Source organism: Crinia signifera, chromosome 5, assembly GCF_055691185.1.
Source record: "Crinia signifera chromosome 5, ASM5569118v1, whole genome shotgun sequence".
In the NCBI taxonomy this organism is placed as follows: domain Eukaryota; kingdom Metazoa; phylum Chordata; class Amphibia; order Anura; family Myobatrachidae; genus Crinia; species Crinia signifera.
In genome coordinates, this window is record NC_139221.1 from 43726097 (window position 1) to 43743877 (window position 17781).

A 17781-nucleotide genomic window follows, 5' to 3' on the forward strand; every position below is an offset into this window, starting at 1 on the left:
TCTGAGCTAGAGCGGCACGCGCACGGTTAATCAGAGCCTCTTGGCAGTCTGCCAAGTTTCTGAGCCAGAGTGTGCGCGCGGCGGCGCCGTGAAACTACAGAAGTACCCATTTTTTCAATCCCGGGATGTGGGATTGAAAAATGGTCAATCCCGGGATCCCGGGATTGGCCTCCCTAATAAAAAAAACCCGCCCCTCCCCCAAATGTCACTAAGAAAATTCTAAAACCTAATCCCCCCCCAATCTTCCCCAACCCCTCCTGCGCTGACCTGTCACTTACTGCTTCAGTGGTGACAGGCAGCAGCAGGATAGTGACTATCTCCGGTGGGCGGGCGGCTGAGGGCAGCACAGCGGCCGTCTATCCGGGTTTAACAATGTCCTGACTCTGAGTCTGACAGGCATAGCGGTGGCCAGGCTGCGCAGCGTGACATGACGTCAGGGGGTCACGCTGCGCAGCCTGGGCGCCGACATGCCTGACAGACTCAGCACCGCTGTCCTGACTCCCGAACAGCGGCAGGGTAAGGAGCAGTCAGCCGGGCAGCGTCTGAGCCATATTCTAAGGTGCTCAGCACTGCCCGGAATCTCGGGATTAGAAGCTTCAATCCCGGCATTCAAATCCTGACATTTTTAAGCCAAAATCCCGGGATCCCGCCAATCCCGATCCCGGGATTGGCCTCCCTAGTCCTAGGGGGTTAAAATCAGGGTTGCCTACATTTAAAGTCTCCTCACTGGGAGAAGCCCAGAGAGGAGACTGTCAGCAGCACATCGGGGGGCGGGGTCTGATGTAGGCATCATCAAGTCCCACCTCCAGTAATGCAAATACTGCAATTTGTGGGTCTTCGAGGTAAGGGCGGGTCTAAATGTTACGATTTGCATAATTAACCCCTCCCACAAAAAGCCACGAATCACAGGAAATTAACGCTGCCGCGGGAGAGATGCGGGAGGCGCCGGTATGTGGGAGGGTTGGCCACCTTTCCGGGGGGCCGGGAGGGGGACCCGATTTTCAGAAGCCTCCCGGCCATTCCAGGAGGGTAGGCAACCCTGGTTAAAATCCACCAGGAATATTAAATGCTTTCCAACCTCTCTCTTATATTTAAGGTCAATACACACTAGGCGATTTTGCCCATCGTGTATGGTGACCGATGATGGGAAAAATCGCTTGGGCTGAAAAACAAATGCATACACACACTGAGCGTTTTTTTGCCAGTTTTAGCTATTTTCCCGGTGGTGGATGCAGAGCCGAACTTCCCATTAGGCACGTGAGCACATTTTGGGGGACGGCACTTGGATGCTGGTGATTTTACTGTCAGCCTCAAATGTACCAGTACTGTAACTGCAAAATATCCACTGTACTGTACCATATTCCATCTTGAATACAGTGTAAACGGATAAGACATGCAGATACTGCCCCTGTAAACTGTCCTACCTAGTAAAGATATAAGGTATATATAATAAAAAATGAAAAAATGTCAGGTAGTAGCTTTTTGATTAATCCATTAAATTGACTATTATCAAATGACGGCTTATAAGTAATAAGTAATCAATAAAAATATCTGGCAGTGATAGATTGCTCAGCACACATCACTGGTGCATCGCTGATGCAGCACTGTGTGCGGAGAGATCTGTGCTTAAGTGGATTGCTCAGTGCACCGCTCCCGTCGCCTTATGTGTAGGGGCATTAGTTTAGCAAGCCTTCTATAGGTACTGAAGAGTGCACTCCCTCATATGTAACACCCCTTTTAAGACCGCACTTTTTACCCATTATTTTGCATTTTTTTTACAGTTTTAAAACGGTAATTTGTGCGGTCTGAAAGGTGAATTTACCGGTTCTATTGAACTGGTATTTCTAAACGGTAATAAAGCAGGGTCCTAACCGTTTCAGACCCGTTTTTTTTTTCATTCACTGTTTTCTATTGGTTAAAACGGGTTCAGTGTTGTGAAGGAACAAAAACTGCATTGAAATACCTTTTAAAGACATGCGGTGTGAAAGGGGTTTCAGCTGGCAGACCCGTTTTTTAGAAACGTTTTAAAATACCTGGTCAAAGCCAGTTTTGCAGTCTGAAAGCAGCATAATTGGGTAAAAGAAGTAAGCTGTCCTGAGCAGAGGTAGTATACAAGGACCACAGCTGTGCTCCCATGGCCTGGTTCCAGTGGCTACAAATGCTACCACTATTGATGGGCAAATGATACAGACCTGTTCCCACAGTAGTCAAAGATAATTAGTATATGGGTAGATACAGACGTGTAACTCTGGGAGGCACTGGAGTCATTTTCCGCCAGGCTCCTGCTCCCAAGTGGGCACCTCTCCTCTCCTGCAAGTTTGAATCAGTTAATTGAAAGCTGTCAATATCATTTCTGTGGCTGACTCGTCTCCTAACATCATTTTTGCAAGTGTCACACCCTGTATTAGAACCCATGACCTGTCTCACTGGAGACGGACACCTGAATGACCTGAAAATCCAGCAAAAATATAATGTATGGTTCCCATGGCCAGGGCCCGTGTTAGGCTTCTCAGCACCCTAGGCAAAACTTCAACCTACTGCAACACCCCCCACCCCATACTGCCACCAATACTCATTTCCAACCCCTAAGGCATAATTGCCTAACATTCCAGAATGGCAGGGAGGCTCCCAAAAATTGGGTGGTGCTCCCAGCCCCACCCCAGGAAGGTGGGCAAGTCCCCTACTTTCCCTGGAGGCCTCCCTTTGCCACCAAAAACACAGTACAAGGAGGAGGGGGAAGCAATGGTGAGGTCTTAGAAGTTCCACAGCAGCCACCTACATTAAGTACAACAAGGATCCTCATAGACATCCTTGATTTTTTTGATAAGCAGACTTGGTTGTGCCCCCCCCCCAAATCCCGGCGACCTAGGCAGCTGCCTAAAGCTGCCTAGTGGTAGAGCCGGCCCTGCCCATGGCACAGAATAGTGAAAATATATTGTAAAAAAATATAGGTACTTGTGTACAATCACGGCTCCCATCGCATGCCATCGCATGCCATATGTAGTGGCATGCGATGCGATTTTACCATGTTTTTATGCATTTTTGTTAAAAAATCGCATGTGATCGCATCGCATGTGATCTGATGCGATATCATTTTTCACTGAAATTATGGACATGAGTTGAAATCATGTAAAATGCACCCCAAATGTCATTTTTCACACTGTACCACCCCCACTATCAACGCCAATCCGAAGCGTGGCGAGCGCAGTGAGCCCGCGAGGGGCGGCGGTACGCATCCTACGACCTTTTCATACCCCCACTATCCACGTCGGCGTGGAGTTGAGAATAGAAAGTGTGGCGAGCGCATGGAGCCACCGAGCCCGCGAGGGGACGCAGATACCTTCACAGGTATCCGTGTCCCCTCACGGGCTTCACAGGTACCTGCGTCCCCTCACGGGGCTCGCCACGCTTCGGGTTTGGTGGCTCGCTGCGCTCGCCACACTTTCTAATCTCAACTCCACACCGACGTGGATAGTGGGGGTATGAAAAGGTCATAGGACACGTACTGCCGCCCCTCGCGGGCTCTCTGCGCTCGCCACGCTTCGGCTTGGCGTTGATAGTGGGGGTGGTACAGTGTGAAAAATGACATTTGGGGTGCATTTTACATGATTTCAACTCATGTCCATAATTTCGGTGAAAAATGACATTGCATCAGATCGCATGCGATCTCATGCGATCGCATGCGATGCGATTTTTCCGTATACGGTGCCCATCGTGGGAGCAGTGATTCTAAACATTTCTAAAACATTTCCGTGATTCTAAACAAGTACCAAAAAATATTTTTACTTGAAAATATTTTCTTAAAATCTTCCAATATAAACCGTTTCTTCACACTGGGCTCTGTCTTTGTCTTCCTGCTATACAGCTCTATTCTGTTTCTTGCGGATCATGTAATCACCGCTGACTATACAAATTCCTGCTTATAAGGGAACTTCTAGTGATGAATGCTTCTCTCACAGACTCTCGTATGTCACTGGTGACATTCATCTCCGATAGGGCGCTGCGCAGTCTCTGCTGGAGGCTGAATGAGGAGCTGCCTTATAATGTGCTGATCACTGAAGATGCTCTTACTAGTCTCACTCAGAGTCTGACGCAGACATAGAGTTCTGTAGTCACCAAGCTTTACATTGTTATTTAGCATGTTACCCATATTATTGATACTGACAGTGCCGGATGTAGATCACATTGGGCCTTAGGCAAGATACCAGTTTGGGACACCCCTCCCTGAAATAATCTATAGCACTATATTTGTATTCCTGACTGTGAGCAACATCACAAGAGTATAAAGTGCATGTGCTGTGTGATCGCGGCACGTGCACAGTCTACCCATAATCGCTTAGTTGTACGAACATCAGAATTGGGGACAAACCTGAATCAGGTTCTAGGTCTTTGGAAGCAGACTTAGGGGCCCATTTATCAATGATCGCATTTACAATGCAATCTGGGGGTAATATTACTGCCTGGGATTGCATTGTAAAATGTGATCCAAATGGCGGAATGTACCATCCCCTGCTCGAAAGGAGCTCTGTGATGTGCTGAGCCAGACGCCGGGGGTCTGCGCATGTGCAGTTAGCGCTGACCCCCCCCTGCTGACCCCGCTGACCGCCCTGCCCCGGCAACAGTGCGGTGTGTAGCCCATAGGCTACAGTGGGCCATCTCAGAATGGCAGAAGCCCCGGGATGTGATTCGCTGCTACCCGATGTTGATATATTGGGCAGCTTCGCATCCCCCATAGAAACCTATGAGGGAGGCGGCTGGCGGTGGTGCAGGAGGGATAGCAGCAGGGACTGTCCCTCCTACATACATTGGGGTGATACTTAATGTTTGCGGCTAACCCCCGAAAACGTTTTTCTTCAGGGATTTAGCCGCAAATGTAGAATGATAAATGGGCCCCTTATTACCTGTGTCGCATTTCAAGTAAACCGACACCCACATAGTGTGGATGAAACCATTTTGTGTGTCCAAACAATGGGGCAGATGTATGAAAGGTCGTTATGGGGAGAAGGGGTATCAGCGCACGTTATGTGCACTGATACCGCTTCTCCCCCATGTATGAAGCGGCCGGGATGCGGTAATGGACAGGGGCGCTATGCGCCCCTGTCCATATCGGCGCTGCTATCAAAATGATAGCAGGCCGAATGTATGAACGGTCAGCATCGCTGACCGTTCCGCATGAAGCCGGGTTTGGCTTCGCCAGCATCAGGCTGGCGAAGCCCTATCTAAACAGCAGGGACAGCGCTGTCCCTGCTGTTAGGTCTGGGCTGCGCTGGGGATCTCGCGTGAACAGCGAGATCCCGCGCATGCCCAGTGCGGCCGGCCGGGGGACATGAGATAGCGCATCAGTATTAACTGATGCGCTATCTCCAGAAAGGGACATCGCCGGAGGGGGGAGTTAGCGCTCCCCCGCTTCGGCAGACAAGATGTTAATACATCTTGTCGATGTCCCTTCCTGCTTCGCCTCGCTATTGAGGCGAAGCAGGAAGTATCATAGCGGCGCGATAAGCGCTGCTATGATACATCTGCCCCATTATCTGCTGTATCCTATCAAATAACATCGCTAGACAACATTGTCACTAGAATTCGGACCTGCGCGAGCAGGACTGAATCGGCCCCTATGTGTATAGATGAGTGATTCTCCTTTATACAGCAGTTGAAAACTATACTCTGGCATACAGATGGGGCCGGGCTCTTCTTTGCTGGCGAATCGCCAGAACGTCACCGCTGGTGATCCGCCAGCAGCCCGGCTCGCCATCTGACTGAGACGCGCGTGCGTTTCAGTTTCCGTTGGCGGGGCGACGGGAACCCTGTCCGTCTCCGCTTCAGGGAGACGGACAGGGTTAGGGGGGGGAGTGCGGGGAGGCCGTGGGGACCCCGGGTGACCGACGACAAGCATCTCGTGCGCGCGCATCCCCTTTCGCTGTACAGATGGCGGGTGGCGTGGGATGGTGGAGGGGGAGGAGCGACATACCTTCGGAAATCAAAGTCAGTCAGAACTTAATTTTATTTCCTCCGGTGTCTGCTCAAGATGGGGCGTTGCTGACTTCCTGTTACCTCAGCCGCCCGCCCCTGGCAGGCATTGGCCCGCCTGCGTTCTCAGGAGAATGCCCAGCATTCTCATTATGATGCCCATGAAATGCTGGGTGTTCCCCTCCAGAGGGTTTTGTCAGTGAGAACAAGGCTGCATGTGACAGAGGCAGTGACATGATGTAAGGAGGGGAATGAAGGCTGCAGGAAGCCACAGACTGAGAGTTATAAAGTGGGAGGAGCAGGGTCCCCCAGCAGCACAGTGTATATCAGGAAAGGAGTGATGTGTCTGCGAGGACAGGGCTACATGTGACAGGAGCAGTGTAAGGTGAGGAGGGGAATTGAGGTAGCAGGAAGCCACAGACAGAGAGTTATATAGTGGGAGGAGCAGGGTCCCCCAGCAGCACAGAGTATATCAGGAAAGGAGTGATGTGTCCACGAGGACAGGGCTACATGTGACAGGAGCAGTGTAAGGTGAGGAGGGGGTGGAGGAAGCAGGAAGCCACAGACTGAGAGTTATATAGTGGGAGGAGCAGGGTCCCCCAGCAGCACAGAGTATATCAGGAAAGGAGTGATGTGTCCACGAGGACAGGGCTACATGTGACAGGAGCAGTGTAAGGTGAGGAGGGGGTGGAGGAAGCAGGAAGCCACAGACTGAGAGTTATATAGTGGGAGGAGCAGGGTCCCCCAGCAGCACAGAGTATATCAGGAAAGGAGTGATGTGTCTGCGAGGACAGGGCTACATGTGACAGGAGCAGTGTAAGGTGAGGAGGGGGGTGGAGGTAGCAGGAAGCCACAGACAGAGAGTTATATAGTGGGAGGAGCAGGGTCCTCCAGCAGCACAGTGTATATCAGGAAATTAGTGATGTGTCCGTGAGGACAGGGCTACATGTGACAGTAGCAGTGTAATGTGAGGAGGGGGGTGGATGTAGCAGGAAGCCACAGACATAGAGTTCTATAGTGGGAGGAGCAGGGTCCCCCAGCAGCACAGAGTATATCAGGAAGTTAGTGATGTGTCCACGAGGACAGGGCTACATGTGACAGGAGCAGTGTAAGGTGAGGAGGGGGGTGGAGGAAGCAGGAAGCCACAGACTGAGAGTTATATAGTGGGAGGAGCAGGGTCCTCCAGCAGCACAGTGTATATCAGGAAATTAGTGATGTGTCCGTGAGGACAGGGCTACATGTGACAGTAGCAGTGTAATGTGAGGAGGGGGGTGGAGGTAGCAGGAAGCCACAGACTGAGAGTTATTTAGTGGGAGGAGCAGGGTCCCCCAGCAGCAAGCACAGTGTATATCAGGAAATTAGGGATGTGTCAGTGAGAACAGGGGTGCACATGACAGGTGCAGTGACATTATGTAAGGGAATGGAGGTAGCGGAAGACACAGACTGAGACTTACATAGTGGGAGGAGCAGGGTCCCCAGAGCCATGATCTCTTACATATTTGTCATCTCTTACCTCTTACAGATGTGTTGTCTGTGTTTCGTCTGTTTGTCTGCTATGCATTCGGACACTGTTGGACCGATTTGGATGAAGCTAATGCGAGGTGGCTTTATTGGGTCCAGATAAGGTTCACGGCTACTAAAACCCCCAATCCTGACTCTGTGGGGTCCAAAAAAGGGGTCCGGCCAATAGACAAAGTCGGTTAGGGAAGCAAGATATGGCAAGGTCGCATTACTTGGAGGGGGTAGAGGACATGGGGTTTAAGAAAAAAAACCTGAGCAATGCCAGGTACCTCAGTACAGTATATATGGTGTTTGTTAAACTGAAACATATATTTGAACATTTGCATTTAAGGATACGCTAAAACATGACTAAGCTTAAATATTGGACTGCAGTACCACTTGTGGCCAGCAGAGGAAGTTTCTTATTGATAAATTCAAAAAAGATATATTAAATTAATAAGTAAATTGTGCTGACCTGTCAAGTGTATTGTTACATAACGTTATGTCGTGGCATTCAGCGGTCATGTTCTGCATCTCCCATTCATAGTGAATGGATTGCGGATAAAAGGATATGAGCACACTGGCACATCTTGGAAGATGCATTGTGAGATGCAGGAACAGAAAAGTACACATCTGTAGTTGTGGTTTTAATTGTACACATGTTTTATGATTGGCAGCCACCAGCACTGGTTTTGCTTATGATTTTGACCATAAATAATTTGGTTATGGTCTTGTAGATCTACAGTGTCTAGGTCTTCAATCAAAAGGTTGACAACTAATTGTCAAGAGGGTCAAAACTCTCCCTGGACCTTCCCGGGAGTAATTCCATTTGATTTTGTACATACTGTAGGGGTCTTTTTTTGCATAAGACATATTGCATATAGGGATGCCAATCCCGGGATTGAAAAATGCTCAATCCCGGGATTCCCGGGATCCCGGGATTGGCATCCAAACCAAAAAGCCCATTATTGGCATTGGACCCACCCCGGCCGACCCGCACATCTACTTACATAAGGGAGCGGACGGGCGGCCGGGAGTGGGTTTGGAGGTGCACGGTGCCTCCCGGCAAGTGCACCTCCATCGAAGACAGCAGGCAGGTGGGCGGAGGCAGGCTGGCGTGCAGGCGGGCGGCGGAGAAGAGGCGGGCAGGCGGAGGCAGGTCGGCGGGTAGGCGGGCGGTCACTGGTGACGTGTGGCCTGCGCAGCGTGACCTCTACTGTCACGCTACGCAGGCCGCACGCCGGGTCAGCTTACGGGAACAGCCGGGCACTCGCTCAGACGCTGCCCGGCATTAGACTGCGCATGCGCAGTCTAATCCCGAAATCCCGGGATTGGATTCTCCAATCCCGGGATTGAAATCCCGGACTTTTTTAGGCCAAATCCCGGGATCCCGCCGATCCCGATCCCGGGATTGGCCACACTAATTGCATATGCTATATCTAGCCACGATACATCGCATGATATATATCTTATGGCATACATTTGTACCATAAAATATATCTGATGGGCTGGATTAGGGGGCTAGATGGGGCTCCTATCAGACACTCACGGTTCCAGGCATCGGATCGGATGGAAAACATATACAATTTTACACTTTACAAATGATATATCGGACCAAAAGGTCGTAATCAAATGAAATCGTCATTGTAGTGTGTGAGGCCCTTCACTCTAAGGGCCTGCCCTCAGGGATGGTAAAGTATGAACAAGTAATTTTTAGTTGAGTCTAAAAACTCTTGTTGACCTTTGTCTACATAAAAATCTCATTTCGACCTTTTCCATGTTGACCTTTTGACTGTCGACCAATAGTTTTCGATCTTTTGAGTGTCTACCTAGACACTAGATCTGATGCCTGGATACCAAATAATTTGTTTTGTACCTGGGCCACCACCCCAAGGCACCCCCCTGGGTGCCTAGGCATGCAGTTTGGGAACCACTGTCCTAACCATTCAGTTGGCTGTTTTGAAAGGAGACATTATATTTGTTCTAAACCGTAAACATTTTATAAAGAAAGATTTATAACAATGTAAGTCTACATAAAATGTCAACTCTTCCCTTCAGATAATTCTACAGAAAATGAAAAATGGAAAAACATTCAATTTTGAAGCCAACAGGTGGTTGTCAAAAAGTCATGGAAATGGTGACGTCGTGTGTGAGCTTCCAGTTGTGGAAAATAGTGCATTTCTATTCCCAGGTAATATTGTTTTGTTTATTGCATAATTACACAATCATATGTTTTCCTTTCACCATAACCAAGGCTGACAGTCTGGGGCGGGTCTTGGTAAAGCAGGAGGCGTGGTCTAATCACAAAAATTTGCTCACACCCCCTGACAAAAGTTAGCCTTCCAGACAGAGGAGACTGCTGCAGTCATTGACAGCGGCCTCCCTCCACACAGAGAGAAAGAGTCTAAGAGGTGAGGGTGAGAGGGGAATGGGGTCCCAGGCCCCTACCGGGCCCCTCCATTAAGCCCAGAATTAGAACCCATTTCCCCCCCACTGACTATAAGCAATGTGCAATGAGGGTTTATAGGAACATAAGTCTTTCGGTACTCTTTACCTAGAAGGGCGCCCACGAATTTGATCGTGGGCATCGTTAGTAAAAGAAAATCTCGTCGGTCGCATCGCATGCGACCAAAAAATCGCATGCGATGCGACCGATGCAATGCCCGCGATTTCCCATAGGGAACAATGTTAAATGTCCCAATTGACCCGTTTTTCCTGTTCAATGTCTCAATTGACCCGATTTTCCATAGGAAACAATGTTAAATGGCCCACAGAGGCCAAATAGGCACCCTGAAGTGTGAAATGGCCCCCACAATTGTTAACGCCACCCCACGATCAACGTGAACCCGAAGCGTGGCGAGCGCAGCGAGCCCGCGTGGGGCGGCGGTACGCGTCCTACGACCTTTTCATACCCCCACTATCCACGTCGGCGTGGAGTTGAGAATAGAAAGTGTGGCGAGCGCAGCGAGCCACCGAGCCCGAAGCGTGGCGAGCGCAGCGCGCCCCGCGAGGGGACGCGGACAGCTGTGAAGCCCGCGAGGGGACGCGTATACCTGTGAAGGTGTCCGCATCCCCTCGCGGGGCTCGCTGCGCTCGCCACGATTCGGGCTCAGTGGCTCGCTGCGCTCGCCACACTTTCTATTCTCAACTCCACGCTGAAGTGGATAGTGGGGGTATGAAAAGGTCGTAGGACGCGTACCGCCGCCCCTCGCGGGGCTGGCCACGCTTCGGGTTGACGTTGTTCGTGGGGTGGCGTTAACAATTGTGGGGGCCATTTCACACTTCAGGGTGCCTATTTGGCCTCTGTGGGCCATTTAACATTGTTTCCTATGGAAAATCGGGTCAATTGAGACATTGAACAGGAAAATCGGGTCAATTGGGACATTTAACATTGTTCCCTATGGGAAATCGCGGGCATCGCGTCGGTCGCATCGCATGCGATTTTTTAGTGCATGCGATGCCCGCGATGGGCGCCCTTCTAGGTAAAGAGTACCAGTCTTTCTTCTGTCACTCTGCCCCAGTGGGCTGCGGCTAGTTTCTCTTTACTGAATATAGTTTGGACTACCATGGACGGTGGAACAACAATTCCTTTATCCATGCCATCATCTATTCCTTCTAGTAATGGGTGGCAAGTGAAGCAAACCAGCAAGGGTACACTTTGTTTGTCCTGTTGCATACTTTTATGCTCCCCCTGCCCTGCTGGGTGATATGGTATGTCCCATCAGCTGGGCACATTTACTGAGGAGGAGATAGATCCAACGCTCTGCAGTGGCTCGGGAATGCGCGCTGCTTCCTCCTCTGTCTATTCTACACATACGCTATCCATAACAATAACATTACAATAACCATTGTACGTCACTTTTATTTTCAATTTGTTTATTAAATACTGAATGCATGTTTATGAGACTTATAAAAATCTCTGCTCGCTCCTATTTGTAATCTTCCTTAATGAGCAGCATTTAAATGCTCTCAGTCTTTACATAAACTGCACAGTAACTTTCTATGTCCCAACATTAAGCAAAACCTGTCAAAAACATACTTGCATTTCCACTCTCATTTTAAATTGATTTGCTTTGTGACTGTTCGTTTCCTTCTTTCTCATACTGTATGTTTGTCACTAGTCCCCAAAATAGAATATAATCAACAAGAGCTAGGGTAGGAATAGTAGTTGTATTTATACAAATATTTCAAACAGAGATATTGGGGGAAATTTACTAATATGAATTCGTAAAAAATAGGTGTATTCGTAGGCAGAAATACACCTATTTTTTACACATTTGTATTTTTGGGATTTACTATCCCAAAAATACAGCAATTCGTATTTTTAAAGATGGCACATTCGTATTTTTATTTACAAATACGAATGTCTACACCATCGATAGAATACGACAGGAATCACCATTCAAAAGAATGGTGACTCCTGGTTTACTAAGCAGCCGTACTGATAATACGGCTGCTAATTGGTGTAAAACAGGCATGAAAATACGACATGAAAATACACCTTGATTGTCCTGTCGTATTTGCTTTAAGCCTGCACGGATCAGTCAGATCCGTGCAGGCTGTAGTGTAAAAAAAAAGGAAAATTAATTTTTTTTTTTTAAAAACAGCGGGCCCTTTAATGCCCCGCAGGCTGGGACTTGTGGTTCTCCAAGTCCCAGCTTGCGGGGGAGGCTTGCTGGGAATCATAGTTCCACAGTTTAAAACAATAGTTTATTCATCTTTTTTTTACACCAAGATCAGCCCGGTGCCCACCGCACAGGGCCACCGGGGACAGCACCAGGCTTCAGCCTGGTCAGGTAAGTCCTGGAGGGGGGGACCCCTTTATTGGGGACCCCACGCTGTTTTTTTTTTATTTATTTAATTTTTCTATTTTTTTTTTACACCTTGCAGCCTGCACGGATCTGACTGATCCGTGCAGACTGCCTCTACTAGTTCGTATTAGCGCCCGTATATATGGCCAGCTAATAAGAATCATTACACCATCGGAGGGTTACAAAGCAGTTGTATATGGCTGCTTTGTAAATCCCCCTCCGGAACACGACTTTGCATACGACTGAAACAGTCGTATGCAGTCGTAGGGAAAATACTAATATGAAAAACTAGGTTTTTCATATTAGTAAATTTCCCCCATAATGACCCAGTTTATGTTGATTACCTTCCATTTACTGTACAAAGGCTGAGTGCCAACGTGTGCTTCAGTTGCTTTTAAACAAAGAAGATTCAATTCCTTTGAAAATACAGTATATGTCGAATGCACTTGCAATGCTGTTCCATAATAGGTCATTTGAGGTCACCCCTTAACCTGATTGGGTTTGACTGAAATTGACCAGGCAGTGTTCAAAAAGACTCATTGCTCCTGAACACAACTAACATTGTGAGTCGGTGTCGGGTCATTGCAGACAATGGTGTCCGGTTTTAAATTAATTGTTATGCATTATAGTAACACTGAAAGGACAGTACAACACTCAGAACTGTTGCCATTTAGTATGAGGCTTAAAACTGTGTATGTTTCTGTGTTCATTGTGGATACATTAGATTGCAAGCTTCAATGGAGCAGAGACTGATGTGTATATTAGGAAATTACCACAAAGTAAAATGGATATTAGACATGACCTTTAGCTTTAAAGCCCTGTACACATGCTAATGGCCAATTTTGACTAAGCAATTTTGACTAGATGAACCAGAAATTTGGGCTAGATGCACTGGAGATTTTTTACTAAGCAATTTTGTATAAGTAGTGATAGTCTATGATCTAGTCAAAATTGCCTTGCCTGTACTTTCAATCTATGCTAAGCAATCTATGCTAGACAATATTGACTAAGGGGAAAAACTGGGAGATTTGGCTAATCTTCTAGAAGATTTTAACTATATAGTCAAAATCTCCTGCCAAAATCTCACCATGTGTACACCCCTTTCAATTTAAAATGTCCAATATCAACCCCTGGTCTGGTACAGCTTTTGCCCTGATTATTTAAATTGGTACAACAATGCATAGTATGGTGTGGCGCAACCCTCTTGTTACTGACACTTTGCTTAAAGAGCTAATTTTATTTGACATCAAGCAGAACAAAATATTTCTTAAAAAATGAAACATACAAAATGAAAAACAAAATGAGGTACTTGTGTATTATCACGGCGCCCCCGATATTAAGTCGCACGATTTTTCATCGCATCGCATGCCATACACCCGATGCACTGCGATGCGATGTAAGCCCTCTATACGATGTTAAATTGTATAAGGACCCTTATGGGTGCTTTTAAGCACCCTAATGGATGCTTACAATGTTAAATGCACCCCCACGCCACCCCCCAGTATGAACGTGAACCCAAAGCGTGGCGAGCGCAGCGAGCCCGCGAGGGGCAGCGGTACGCCTCCACCGACCTTTTCATACCCCCACTATCCACGTCGGTGTGGAGTTGATTTTATATAGTGTGGCGAGCGCAGCGAGCCACCGAGCCCGAAGCATGGTGAGCGCAGCGAGCCCCGCGAGGGGATGCGTATACCTGTGAAGGTGTGCGCGTCCCCTTGCGGGGCTCGCTGCGCTCACCACGCTTCGGGCTCAGTGGCTCGCTGCGCTTGCCACACTATATAAAATTAACTCCATGCCGACGTGGATAGTGGGGGTATGAAAAGGTCGGAGGACGCGTACCGCCGCCCCTCGCGGGCTCGCGGCGCTCGCCACGCTTCGGGTTCACGTTCATACTGGGGGTGGCGTGGGGGTGCATTTAACATTGTAAGCACCCATTAGGGTGCTTATACAATTTATAATCGCATCGTATGGCATTGTATGCCATATACAATGCCATAAATTTTAACATTGTATGACATTGGGTAACATCTCGTGGCATCGCATCGCATACCATCGCATGCCTTATGGTCTGCGATGCGATGGGCGCCATGATAATACACAAGTACCCAAAATGAAAAACAAAAAACTTATGGAACTGATACAGTACTTATGGAATGCACTCTATAATCTGGGTACAATGGCATGAAGTATCTCACCTAGGGGGTTATTCTAGTCCATTCTATCTGACAAAATCCTTCTTAGATGGACAAAACCATGTGCACTGTGGGTGGGGCAGATGTAACTTGTGCAGAGAGAATTAGATTTGGGTGGGGTTTTTCTTCAAAGTGAGATCTATATTGAAGTGTACAATCCTGCAGTCAGTATTTTCCCTGCACAGAAACAAAATAACTCACCCAAATCTAATTCTCTCTGCACATGTTACATCTGCCCCCCTGCAGTGCACATGGTTTTGTCCATCTAAGAAGGATTTTGTCAGAAAGAATGAACTAGAATAAACCCCCATGTGTGGAAACTTTATGCTTTGGATACTTTATGCTTTGGATCAAGACTGCGGCACCACCACAGTAGACTTGGGTAGTTGATTTCCCAGTAGATAAAGTGCAAGTGCTTCCAAAAGTGCATCCAAATAAAGTGTTCCTGTGCCAAAGTGCTGTATTCTCAAAGTGCAAACGGCATGGATATAGCAGCTGATTATATAAAGGAAAGGAATCAATGAACATGGATGTACTGTAACATCGCTATTTGTAATACATATTTTTAATAAATAGTGATATTGGACATTTTATCTGTGTTTGTGGGAACAGACTACCATTGGCCACAATATTGTGACATTGATACAGGCGCCAGACCTCTATTGTTGTGCATGTTATTGTTTAATCCCTTCCAACAAAGAATCTGAGTGGTATCAGGCAGCCTATAGAATTCATATAGTTACATAGCGGGTATTTTAAATATTGGCTGGTAGTTTATCATTCTCCACATTATCACTTTTTGAAGCTTGATGCATCTGGCCAAATGAGTTATTTGCAACATAATGAGAAGTCTGGCCAGGGCTATCTTACTCAATGAGTATAGGGATGCCAATCCCTGGGCATTTTTTCAATCCCGGGATTCGGTATTGAAAAATGCCCAATCCCGGGATTCCCGGGATCCCGGGATTGGTTTCCCTAATAAAAAAAACCCGCTTCAACCGCCCACATATTTACTTACATATGCGTGGTGCGGACGGGAGCCAGGAGGTGGAGCCGGGCAGGGTGGGTGAGCCGGACTGATGAGTGAGCGGGCTGGTCTGCTGTCGGCGTGGTCCACTGCTGGGTGGGTGATCTGGCCGGTCACAGGATAGAGGCAGCCTGTGCGGCCTGCGCAGCGTGAACTCTGATGTCATCACGCAGCGCAGAGCCGCACTATACGGGACGGGAGAAGCCGGGCAGCTGCTGAGCACCCGCTCAGACGCTGCCTGGCATTAGACCGCACATGCGCAAACGCATGATTGAAATCCCGGCGTTTTGGGGGCCAAATCCCGGGATCCCGCCGATCCCGGGATTGGCCACCCTAAATGAGTATTATCATTAATTGTAAATAGTAGAGCCAGATTTTAACCTTATGGGGCAGGGCACTATGTAACATTGATTTCAGCCCCCTTCTTCCCCCTGCTTGATAGAAAAGAAAACTAAACATGAAATAAATGTTAGGGCCCTCTGGGCTCCTTAGTGGCCACTAGGTTGCTTAATTGATTCAGCTATTATAGACCAGGGCGTAACTACCATAGGTGCAAGGGGTGCAGCTGCTATGGGGCCCTGATCTGAAGGGGGCCCATCTTTACTGTCTAAGTAATATGTTTTACATACATGTATCACCATCAGTTGCTAAATAGGTTGCCCCAACAAACTTTTGCTATGGGGGCTACGAATATCTAGTTCCGCCCCTGTAGACAGACCTAAATAAACCGGAAGATAAAGACAAATATACAGAACGTACAGGAGATTTTGCAGACGGGCAGACACGCCGACCTAGGACATTGGAGATTCGGTATAAGAAGTTCAAAGGAATGGAATTATAATGCATTCAGTTTTATGACATTTCTAGATAACATCAGAACAAGGCTGGAGAATTTGGCTTTACACAACTATACATTAGCAGGCTGGGGGTTATTGAGGTCACTCAGTAGTGCAAGCTATATCATTAAATGGAACTCAAAGACCAGGGATGCAGAAACTCTATAAATACAGTAAAAGTGAAAAGAAGATTCTTTAGAACAAAGATTTATGATCATAAAAACTAGTTGTACTCTTCTATGGCTTTTGAGAAACTCCATTGTTCCCGATTCTCACATGCACCGATAATATCAAGTAATACTTTAAATGAAATGGATAAAACGTACTTGCTTTTAAGCAATTAAAATAAATTTACATATTCCTCTACCTAATCGTTTTTTCTCCTTTTATGTTCTTACAATTACACTGGGATGGTTTTTCACAAATTCCCTTTCACCCAGCTGCATGGATATTGTATCTATACAATCTCTTCTCCAGCTGTTCTACATCATATTAATTAGTCCGTACTTCGGACATGAACCGAGCGTTCTAGCCCCGCCTACCGGAGGGATCGCTCACACCGTCCGAATGCGGTAAGACGCCGAGCGAACGGACCGCGAGTGGATGTTTCATGTGAACACCTCCTCCATCTGTGGAAACCTCCCTCATCCTCCGATAGTCAACGACCATTGAATGAAGGACCGAGCGGTCAAGCATCACCAAGTGCTCCAGACCACTCGGACATTTTTCCGTATGAAAGCAGTGATATGGGCAGGCAGCTGACATCCGGCTATGTCAGTTCTCCGCCCCCCACAAGTGCGTCACGGCCGCATTACCATAAGTACGCCCAGCGTTTTCATGGGAACGCCCATGAAATGCGGGGCATACGCATATGGTAATGAGCCCAAACAGACCTTCACACCCCTCTCCACCCCCTGCTCGGATGGGTCCGACCGATCGTTTTCTGCACGGAACTCATGCCGTGTTCGGACATGCGAGGCGTTCGCACATGCGCACAAATGCCTCTGCACATGCGCAAACACCAAACATCGGCCGTCCGACCACATGGTGCCAACCGAATCAATCATTATAAGGGCCTTACTTTGGATCTTATACTGTAGCAAAGGTAGTGCCTACTCAAACTCAAGAGATAAAGGCAGGGATGTAACGAGAGACAATTTTGGCGGCCATGAAAAAGTTGCTAAAATTCGGACATTACAATATCAAACTTTTCCCTTGTACTCGGCCAATGTAATTGTGTATTTTATGCTACAAATGCAAATGGGATCTGACATCTGACGGTATTTAGATCAGCAATTGTTTGATTTATTCGGACCAACCGGAATGCGACTTATATTCTAACAGTTGAAAGCTGATATAATGGGAGTCGAGTTAGCAAGTATCACACAAAACAGTTCTATAAAGTCAGACATTGGAGTATATTCAATGCCAATCAGGGTAGCTATGAC

General features: G+C 47.6%; 1 protein-coding gene across 1 annotated transcript in view; it reads left to right on the forward strand.

Moving 5' to 3' along the window:
- The window catches only part of RP1 (RP1 axonemal microtubule associated), a 221106-nt gene that overhangs the window by 134289 nt on the left and 69036 nt on the right, over nt 1-17781 (forward strand). The window contains exon 23 of the mRNA XM_083145115.1: nt 9526-9658. Coding sequence (XP_083001241.1) covers nt 9526-9658 — 133 coding nt within the window. The remainder of the gene's footprint in view (nt 1-9525; nt 9659-17781) is intronic.